Here is an 11,646-nt window from a genome sequence, read left to right on the forward strand (position 1 = left end):
AGACTCACCACACGCACACCAATGCAGGAAAAATAAACAATAGCAATTTGCAATGGACCTGATGTCCTGAAAAGCGGCAGCAGATACGAGACACTGCTCTCCTCCAGGCAACAAGCTACTTAAAAATGTGTTCCAGCCACACACACGCGTATGGCAGCCACACTGTCATGGGACATTCCAATTAAATGGCTCATTTTTGAAAGTGTACTACAGTAGGAGAACTAGATTTGCACTTGTTTCATGTGGGTAGTGTTTCCTCTACAAGCTGTGTTTGCTGCATTTATGCAATAATAGTTAGAGTAATAATATTCCTGTTTTAGTCAACAACACGGAACATACTTTCCCAATGAAAGAATCATAAAATGTTCGTACTTTTGTCACTCTGTGGCAAGATAAACGCGGCACAACTGACGTTGCGTGAAACGGAACAAATTGTTTTTAATCAAAGTAAATAGAAAGCAATTGTACTAATATGTATTTTAGTACAATCATAGTGCTATTGTGTTATTCAGTGCCAACAGGCTTGAAAATGCAGCCATAAGACCGTTTGTTTTCCTCTTTCCCTCAGGCCCAGAGTTTTTTGTTTTTTGGGAGGTTTTTCCCAGTAAACCCATGTGACATAGGACCAGATTTCTTAAAAGGAAAGTAAATTTGAGGGGCAGCTGAGCTGAATGCAACACCCGGGCTGCATTCATGTCCCTGGCACTTTTCAAAGTAAAGTTACGCACATACATCTTTGAGTTACCGGAACGTTAACCTTTATTTATTTGGATGGGAGTAAATGTCTAATATCTAAATATCTAAAACCAATCCCATTAACACACTCTCGTTCCCCATCATTAGGCAGACAGAACACATCGAGAGTTGACATTAAACATGCCTTACTATAGCTAATAACATCAGAAATGCATTGCATAAACATAAAAATACAAACCGAAGCAAAACTGGCACTGCAGAGCAACTCCCACGTGTTGTTTTGCGTCTGGCCTTCTTTCTTGCTTTTCTCCAAATCTATAGCAGATCCTTGTTCTTCAACTCTGAAGTGTCAGGAAACAATGTGTCGTGTTCCCTAGCACAGCAAGGGCGTCCACAGTCACTGCACAACATACGACATTTAAAATCTGCACTAAGAAGGCTTCGTTACATATAAATTACAAACATTTGTTTTTAACATAGAAGACATGTTTTAGCACAAAATTGCACCGCCTACTAATGATTCAGAATAGATGAGCTCTTCCACTGAATTTCTGTGCCATTTTTCGAGTCTGCGAACATAAGTAAATGGTAGCCACTTGGCATTTCGGAATAAGTCACACTCAATCGCTTGCTTTTTGGCATCCTCGTCATCTCCTTATCATATGCTTGACGAGCGGTCGCTCATATAACACACAAAGATCACAATGGGTGGCCCACAATCCCAGCTGAAGGGTCCATATGGCCTCAAGAGTAAGTGTTAGTAAAAACCCTCAGGCTGCAAAGGGGTTGGGTAAGGAGGAGTGGACAGCCCAGGACCTCTACAAGCTGTGCTTGGTCATGAAGCAGCCCATATGGACTGTGCATTCAGTGTGCTGGACCCATAATGGGATTACCTTAATCCGCTCACCTTTAAGAGGGTTCTCTTATGAACACAGCGCCCTATACCAGAGAATTGAATGAGGTTAGATGGTACAGGGCAGCACCTTCACAGACTGCTTTTCAGAGCTTGCTTAGATACAGTGACTAATGAGGTACTGGGTAAGAGTGTCCCTGCTAGGCTTCTGTACCTACCATACCTACTCCTCTCATGTGCCAGAGACCTGGTACACAAATACATGTACATATGTTACCATCACCTTATTTTGAAATAACAAAATGATTCAGAGTTCAATTACCAAAAAAGCTTGCTCACTCTGCTCCCTCTCTCAGAACTGAACGTTTTCCCATCAATTTTTCCATTATTTTAACACCAATTTGTAGCTCACCTTCACATGTTGGATCACACGAATATTGAACCCACTAATATAAATAAAATAAAATACATGATTTACTCTCATATAAGGTTCTCTTTAAGCCAATTTATGAGGACTAAGTCTGGTGTTCATAAATCAACCTGCGATCCCACTCGGACAGTGGTAGGACAAGTTTGTGATGAACCTCTTCCCTCAGGTTGATCTAAACCAACCCGTTCTCCATGTAAATGCGTTTTAGAAGAATTTACTTTAGTCAACAGCATCAGTCTGACTAGGAATCACTAGCTGGCCCTAAATCAGTAGGTTCACAATTAGTTACCAAGAAGAAAAACAGAAGGTGGAAGGTCTGTTTGCAGAGCCACTGAAAGCAGCATGACCAAACATGAAATGGAGGATGTGATCACACAACCTTCACACCTATACAGACTCCAAAATGAATGGAAAACTGCTTTAGGATGACATTGACTGAGGGTCACAGGGGCTTACACTGGATGCCTATATGACTACTTATGTGGCTCAGAAATCTGCTTGGTTATATCACTTGATACACGTAAGATTTTCTTCCCAAATCAATAATTACTTTGTACATGGATTCACATGACTCTGAGTTTTCAGTTCACTTAAGACTCCAGTCACCAGTTTAACACAAGATTTGATTTTTTGGTAAAATATGAGTTATGCATTTGTCTACAAATTCCCATCTCAGTTTGAATGCCTACGCAAAAAGAATATCATTGCTGTAGGTGTGTCTGAGTTTGAGGTCTGTGGGTGAAAGTGGACAAGGAATGATACTCGATTACACATATTAACACTTGTCCTTTCATGTCAACAAATATAAACAATTTAAAGACACTGTTTAAAGTGTAGACTATAGGTACCAAAAAAGATTAAATACGTGTTAGCCTGAAAGTGTGTTCCACCAACAACTAGGACACACACAAACAAGGAGAAACTTATTTTAATATCGATTTTATTCTTCTTAAAAAACAAACAAACAAACAAAAAAAAAACAAAAAAAAACAATACAAGCTCATTTGGTTACTTTATGTACACATTTTTATCATTACATAACTCATCATTTAGTCCTTTTACACTTTGATTTTCATGCTGTGAATATAGCTAGCAGTCCATAAACACACATCACAGGAGGAAAAACACAGTTCTGGTATTCGACCCTCTTTGAATTGAATGAACTCATTTGGAAAGCTGTAAAAAAAAGAAAGAAAGAAAAAAAAAAGAAGTCTATAAAAAGAAACATAAGAAGCATGAAACCCTGTAAGAGCTGGAAGAGAAACAAGCCTGTGCTGAACCCAGCTGACTCAGTCCAGCACTCCACCAAAGACACAGGGATAGGCTCTCCCTGACAGACAGGGCTGCAGGACATCATCGGGACAGACATGCGTGACAAAGCAGATGCTGGTCTGGGATAAAGCTAACAGGCAGATATGCTAACGTGAACATAACAGCTGGGGACAGCTTGGCAGGATGACAGTGGAACACTGCCGTTTGGTTTGAGTCATGGGGCTCTTTCATAGAGCTCATAGTGAACGTCAGTCAGAAGCAAAGTGTTATTTTTGGAAAGAAGAGGTAGACTAAGAAACATCTGATGTTTTCTTCAGTAACTACACCAAATATACTTTTCCATAACAACTCTGTTGTCACTGGATATGTTCCATTAGGTCACAGAGCTGGTAGGGCTACTGAAGACAACTCATTATTAACTGATTAATCAACCAGTCCCGCTTAAGACAGACCAAACAATCATTATTTGTCTTACGAATGTGGGTAGTGCTAGTTACATTGAGCAAAGCACCAGTGTCCTAAGATTACAGACTAGCTCTTCACAACTCTCTAGCCCATGTGGATTGTGTGTGTACAAGCTTTAATAAAAAAAATAAAAAAAAATAAAATAAAGATCACTCTGTGGAATCATACATCCTTAAAGCATCCATGTTCTCAAACCCGCTAAAGTGGGGTCATGACCTGAGAGAGGTGAGTTGTACAGGATGAATAAGATCATCACGAGAGGGAATAACAAAACTAAAATGAAAAACTCTATGGCAGTGATTTTTACAACCACGTTTATGGTTTCTGTTTCAGATTCAATCCTTGGTCCTGTGGACAGAGAGATGCACAGCATATATCTGTGAGGACCACAGGTTTAGCACCTTTCACTAAAATAGTGTCTTTGCCTTATATAATAATATGCCATTGAGCATTCAGGTAATTCCGTTCACAGCCAGAACGTTTGATATAACCAATGGCAGTGCCAACAAAATGTGCTTTTGTCATATCTCCTGTATGAGGTCATCAAAAGCCTTGACCTCCATATAAAACTTGCATAAAAAACAGCTGCATCAATCATTCCTAAAGCTGTCGTAACACCGAGTGTGTGCGGATAACAGCTAGGTCTGCAGAAGGCTCTGTGACGGGAAACAGCCTGGGTGCAGCTACACGTTAACTGCTACTGTAAGTCACCCCAGAATATATGGCTCTGTGTGCACAGCACGTTCCTATAGAGAGCTTGAGTGTATAGACAGGAAGGTTCTATTGTGATCCTGGAAGAAGGTGGAAAACACAGGAGAACAGGGTGAAAACTGCAGCTCTGAGTGCTTCCATTCTGAATCATCGAGGAGTCATTGGTAATTACCCACTGAATGCCCTGCCAAACCCTTCTATCTGACTGAGCATTAAAGTTGATATGATTCTGTTCTATAAACCAGCAACAACAACTGCTTGGAAGCCTTAGCTTCCACACACAGGCCAATCCAACATACTGCTGGTCACTGGAGTGAAACGTGACCAACAGCATTCAGAATAGCAAATGCAATAAAGACAGCGAGGTTGTTGCTGGGATAGCATCTAAGCCTATTTTTCTCCAACACTGGCTGCAGGATAAACTCAAGCCATTGAAAGTCCACAGTGCTCCAATACTCCCACCCCAACCATCCTTTTGTCTTGCTGTAGGGGATACACTTTCTCTTAAGCAACAGCTTCACAGAAGAAATGCCAAGAAAACGAGGAAGTTAAAAGCCTCTGTAGTACAGAGGATGATGGGCTTGGACTTCTCCCATAGGCTTACTTGCACAGCATTTTGGCCAGAAGGACCCAAGGAAGTCATAACTTCCTTGTAACTCAAACCATAAAACTAGACACAGAGCAGTGAGAGAATACAAATAAAACAATTAAAATCCCAACAGAAAATAACTGTTAGAATCATTATTAAATAAATTTGTTAAACAGACAGCTTGTTAGCAAACTGAGAGGACTGTTGGAGCCCTGGGTGAGAATCGGGCTCCTCATGCTTGATACTTTGAAATATCACGTGTCAGATAGTGATTGAGACAATTTCAGAGACCCAGCATTTTCAAAAGCCCTTAAAAGTAGACCTTTAAAAGGCAGCCCTTACAACTACAAAAGTTCAAGTTGGTTTTAGCAAAAGTGATAGTGTAAACCCCCAGATGGAAAACAGCATATTCCCAACAATTTGTGCACTTCAATAGCATTCTACACAAAAGTGAATAAAGACACTAAATTCTTCAATTTTCAAATACCTTTTCCAAAGGCCGTCCCAAGAAAACAACCAAGGTATTGTTTAACTGCCATATAAATTTTTATCGTCGTTTTTGTTACTTAGTATTACTTCATTAAAATCACTCATCATTTCAAACGCAAATTAAGCTCACCTCTAAAGACTATGCTACAATGTCATTTTTATCCCTGAACAGGTGATCAGCTTTACGAAACAAGCTTTGGTAGCACTGTACGCAATGGTATACTCCCACTAGTGTCCCCCATCATGTGGGTCCGCAGTTTATTGTTGGTTGGGCCCATTACAGCGGGTGCCTTTGAGATGATACTGGGGAAGGAGGTGCTATGCTCAGTAATCCGCTTGGGCACCATGCTCTTCTCCCCTACAGGCACAGACTTGGGTAGTCGCTTGCAGAGCCAGGAGTGCCGCAAAGCCAGGACAGGCGTCATGCGTGTACTGGGTTCCCAGTCAAGACACTTCTTCAGAAAGTCAATGAAGGTGGGGTCATCACAGCCTTTGAGTGCTGTGACCCACTCCTTGTTGCCCGGAGGACCTCGCATCTTACCCCGTCGAGAGCGACTCCCATTGAGCACCAAGGTGCCGTTGCTGAGTGTGGTTACAGTGCAGTAACGGGGGTGGCCTTTGGAGTTGATGAAGTTCTTGGCACGCTTAGCCTGCTCCAAAAGTTTTTGAGGAGGCATGCCCAATAGCTCCATCATGCAGGCTAACTGGTCGCCCTCATCCTCACCAGGAAAGAGTGGGTACCCTGTTAGCAGCTCGGCTAGAATGCAGCCAAAGCTCCACATGTCTATGGGCATGCCGTAGCGTGAGCCAAGGATGACCTCGGGAGCCCGATAGAATCGGGACTGAATGTAAGTGTAGACGCGCTGGTGGTCAAAGCAACTGGAGCCAAAGTCGATGACCTTGATACCACTCCTACCCTGCTGCTTGAGCAGAATGTTCTCTGGTTTAAGGTCACAGTGGATGATCTTATGGCGGTGCAGTGCCTCCAGGCACTGCAAAATGGAGTGGGCGAACTTGCGCACCAATGGCAGGCTGAAACCCTGGAACTTATTGCGCTTGATGAGCTCATAGAGATTCATGCTGAGAAGCTCGAAGGTCATGCAGATGTGATTGCGGAACGTGAAGTGCTCCAGCATGTGGACAACGTTCATGCTGCCCGTCTTGTCTTGCTTCTTCAGGTGCTCCAGAATTCTGATCTCCTCCGCGGCTTGCCGGTGGAAGCGTTTCTCATTGCGCACCATTTTGAGGGCCAGATGCTGGTGCAGCTTGTGGTCATAGACCTTTGCGACCTGACCAAAACTCCCTTTACCAATGACCTTGAGGAACTCGTAGCGATAGGCAATGTGATCATGAGGTACATGGATATAGCCTCCCTGGTCATCATCATAGCCACAGTTATTAGAGCCCCCTGCTAATGCTTGTCTCTTCTTGGCATTTGGTCCCACAAAGTAGATATCAGGGTAGCTGTGGATCTCCTGTTGCTCTAGGGCAGACAGATGATGTCTGTTATGCTTCAGCGCCTGCTCTGGAGCCATGGGACCACCTGGCTTGGCGGACTTAACCAAGCTTTCGGAGGATTTGGCTGAACTGTTGCTGTCCACACTCCTTTCCTTGGAGAGAGTGGACGGATGCTTGGCAGGAGTATGGCTGGTGCCACTGTGCTGAGTCACACCATGCGGTTTGCGGTTGTGTGAGTCCTCGTACAAGTACTTCACCTTCATCGGTCCTCCTCGGATCCCCAGATGATCTTTCATTGTAGACTTACTCAAACCCTTCAGAAAGAGAAGAGACAGGTATTACCGGAGAATTCCTAAGAAAGGGGTAAGAAGAGTCAGTCAGTCAGTCAGTCAGTCAGTCAGTCAATCAAAGCATATGACAGGAGGGCTCTGTAAATTAAAACATAAGCTCATTAAAGCGAACCTGGTTTAGAGGAACAGAACTCTCCCAATGAAGCCAAAATTAAAAGGCCACAACCGACTGCATAAACGTCTACCGGAACATCAAGCGCACAGTAAGAGAGAGGTCCAACTGGGACACTATTAAGTGGCCAATAGCTCAAATGTGCAACCCTGCACATCCACTGAGTAGCATGACTGGGAATACCATTGAGCTTTCAAGGGAATTTGAAGGCACTAATGAGCTCTGCAGCTAAACAGGAGGAAAAGCCTCACGAACAGTCCCTACAATAGCAGGAGATGGCTGCAAAACCAGAGCAGCTGGAAGTTCATCTGGATGGAGGACTAAGTGCAAACAATTGAGGCCTTCAGCTATACCCAAGGACTGCAGTAAGCACTCTGATCCTCAAAACTCTCATCTCAAAATAACATGCTAATTGAAAGACCCGGTCAACCAGACGGATTGTGGGTTACTAAAAATTAGGTTTAATGTGCCATTATCTTTCGCATTATAAAATACTTTTCCCTACACAATTTTTACTTATGGAAAGAATTTGTCAATGCCCATGACATCTTGCCTCATGCCCCAGGATGCAGTTCAGCTATTTAATTAAATTTGGATTAATCTCATGGCACACAAAACCCAAATTTCACAAAGCAGCAGTACGTTGAAATGGTGAGGGTAGTACATTTACTTTTTCTTTCCACATTCAGGATGTTCAGTGCACCATGAAATTCTCGAGTCCCATTTCCATTCGAGATCATTCTATATAACATCCCAAGTCCACAAAAAGCTACAGTGCTGTACAGAGGGGGGGGGAAATATACCCCACAGCTACAGTTCTAAAATGTGCACGTCAGAAAGGAAATTAGGTTATATCTACAATAATATGAGATGAAGGGGATAAAAAAACCTCAAGAAGTGAGTTGCATTCATGGCCATTGAGAGGAAGCTGGAAGTCCTGAGAAGCGTGACCAAAATAGAAACATGAGCATGGAGATGTGACAAATTAATATCACAGAGACCAGCCATAAAAATCAGCAATCTCTTTCCAGACATAAGTGCTCACAGCTTTGCTATGGCAGGAGTGCAATAAAACAAATCTTTACTTTTGAAGGGTTGAAGTCAAAGCTGGTTAGTGACATTTGAATGGCACAGCAGAAAGTTAATATGGCCAAGTCATACACGGTCCTTATCTCATATGCCCAAGCTAGAAAATTTGCTCCTGGTCCAACTCGTACACAACACAATTTGTTTACTCAACATGTGAAGAAAATATATTTAATCGTAATGTTAGCCAACAAGGCACAAGGCCCACTAAATTCCAAGACTCTATACAAACAAGCCATCGCAATGGACCTGTACAATCAATATAGGTCTACACTCTGAATTATATGCAAACAGCCTTAACTATTATACAAATGTATGCATGTGAACAAAAAACCTTCCCATCCAATGCCATATGATGACATGAAATTTAATTTACATAACTCGGGAAAAGGCAAATATGTACAGCAAGCGCAAGTCACACTGCCTTCGGATATTAAGGCGCAAGATCATCACAGAAGCAGGGAATGATAGCATTTGCTACTGAGCCAAAGGCACCCACAGCACAAACGGTTGGAGGCAACGTCCAAAGTAAAAAGCTAGTTCCGGATTTGTCTGGACTTACTGGGGTCAAACTTTCAAATTATTCTTTACACTCTAATGAATCAGGAACAGTTTCCTGTTTGAGTGTACAAAGGAGGAACCTGCTCATCCATGTCCCTCTTTGGAAAAATGCCAGAGGAGGATGAACCAAAGGAAGTGGGGGATGCAAAGTCTGTCCTGTTACTGGAGAAGAGGAAGTCTTGACTTACTGGGCATTTGGAAGTCTGGACTTAGTCTGGACTTACTGGATGTTTGGGCAGCAACGGCAGTCCAGAGGGGCTCTGTGCATTCAGATCAGTGTCCTCATTCACAATGTGGTCCGTGCGCATGTAAGAATCATAGAGACCGTCGGCATGGCGAGCTGAGGAGTAGACAAACACACACACACACACACACACACACACACACACACACACACACACACACACACACACACACACACACACCCTGTCAGCTCAGAATGCTACAGCGCGAAGGTCAACAGCCCTTTGGTACAGCAAACAATTATAGTACAACAGCTTGTTGTTGGCATGGAGACATGCATGCATTTGGTTAGCTCAGATCAACAAAAATGAATGTTATGTGGAGAAGCAAGCTTCACAACTGACATGAAACAAAAACACAGAAACCAACAAAAAACTAAATCAAAGCAAGAAGCACCCCTTTAGGGAGTCAGGTAACCAAGCTGCAGGTGCGTCAGAAAACGGGCTTCCCACACAGCCTTGTCAACAGACCGTCTCTGGAGCAAACAACGACAAGCAGTTAGAAGCTTATTATATCAGTTTTGAATGCCTCACTGGGAGTTCAGCAGTTTCCACAACTTGGTCCTAGTTTGTCACTAAAGCCTCCTAATAGCCTATACCAGAATGCTTAGCAAAACAATGCATAAAATGATACACTGCATAAGCTCCCAGATGGATGAATGAAATTCCACATGGGCAGCAGATTGCTGATAGGACATTATGATGAACCCAAACAAGGCATGAAGGCATCCAAAGTCATAATGAAAGAAATGCTTTATCTGGCAGTGGCTTACCCTGGAAATGGGGAATAAGTCTCCTAAATTACGTCGGCATGAAACAACTGCATAGCAAAGATTCCATCAGTTATGGACTAAATCAGATCTTGCAACCTTCTAAGTCTAAATCAGACTTATAACCTTCAGCTTCCTTGATGAAAGCAAAATTAATTACCTACAGCATCAGTAATATTGCCAGCTAGCCAAGTTATACTTTTGAAGGTGTTCCTGGTTTTTAGGGAAATTATCTGGAAGGCAATGATTCGGTGACTGTAGCTAAAAGACTGATGAAAGGGAAGAGTTTTTGTTTACTGATACAGTCGTGGCAATCTAATACAGTAAGATATCACATTTCGCATCGTGATACATAAGACACACACAAAATAATTACCTGCTGTAACGGGACCATCTGGCTTTCTGCTCAATATCATCATGATTGTGGCAAACTTTTGCAGTCAACATCAAATGCTTCTTTTTATTCTTTCCAAAAGGCTCCTGTTAAAAGGTACTAATAAAAAGGCCCCTTGGTCGTATCTCTAGCAAGTGGCATTCGTCTCATGTCAAATTAAGTTTCAATTATTGGCCAGCCGACCGAGTTAACTAGTGAAACGACAGTTGGCCGTGAGCTTTCTGAAGTGTGCTAATCGGGTTGTGACTGAGGCTGGGATTGTTCAGGCTGAGCTAGCGGAGACGTTATAGTCCTGCTGATTAGGAAACACTAAATGAAGCTGGAGCTTCGTATAATAGCTACTTGGCTACTAACCATTGTCCGTTTATTAATAAGAAAAAGAACCGTGTCCTCAACGCTCAGCAGGTAGTTTTTCTACACTTTTCCACCAGGGCTCAAAAATCCGATGACAAAAATGTAAATGTTTTTTTTTTCGTCAGCATGCAGCAGAATAAAAAATCATGTACGTCCAAAATCCACACGACCAGTTCCTCGAGACAGTTCGAGTCCAAACAAAACGGCGATGTCCACCACGACCGCTCTTCGCCCTTTTCGAACTATCGATATCTATATCGACCAAAAGAACCATTCCAACTTAGGAAAACAGTCGAATAGTGGTCGAATATGTCGAAAATGGTCGAATATGTGACTAGACTACCGCACAACTCACACTTTTTAACGATGCTAAGATAGCTAGCCAGCACGCTCCGATGCTGTTTAACGTTAGCTAGCCTAACTAAAAACCGATATATTCGCTTCTTTATCCATCCGGAGTAACTTTAGCGTTGTTTTCCAAAGAGGACGGCAGTTTCAGTTCACAACACTGTCAACATCGCTACCGAATGCCGTTGAAATGTGCGTCTTCTGTGTTCTCGGAGCTGAAGCTCAGCCGTAGGGTCTTAGCTTGTTGCTAAGGGAGTCTTCTGTTTGGCTACACCAGCGTCATCAACGGACAAAGCAGGGCGTGGCCTAGCCGGCGCCATGTTGGCTCAGACACGTGTCCGAACTTCTCAGTGGTCAAAGATGCAACATGCTTCTGAAGAGCCAACATGGCCCCTTCAGACGAATAAACAGAGGTTGAGGTGCTGAACCAAGACTTATAAGGGGCGAAACCTCGCTTATTTTCTCT

The 11,646-nt window shown here is 42.8% G+C and overlaps 1 protein-coding gene across 1 annotated transcript; it reads right to left on the minus strand.

Moving 5' to 3' along the window:
- Positions 1-2,902: 2,902 nt before the first annotated feature.
- On the minus strand, positions 2,903-11,428 carry dyrk3 (dual specificity tyrosine phosphorylation regulated kinase 3). Its single transcript, XM_027012905.2, has 3 exons — positions 10,461-11,428; positions 9,297-9,412; positions 2,903-7,277 (listed from the first exon to the last, which is right to left on the minus strand). The coding sequence occupies exons 1-3, from the start codon at positions 10,501-10,503 to the stop codon at positions 5,688-5,690; spliced, it is 1,749 nt and encodes a 582-aa protein (XP_026868706.2). The 5' UTR covers positions 10,504-11,428; the 3' UTR covers positions 2,903-5,687.
- Between the last annotated feature and the right edge of the window lie 218 nt (positions 11,429-11,646).

This window comes from Electrophorus electricus, chromosome 20 (genome assembly GCF_013358815.1).
Source record: "Electrophorus electricus isolate fEleEle1 chromosome 20, fEleEle1.pri, whole genome shotgun sequence".
Taxonomy (NCBI): Eukaryota; Metazoa; Chordata; class Actinopteri; order Gymnotiformes; family Gymnotidae; genus Electrophorus; species Electrophorus electricus.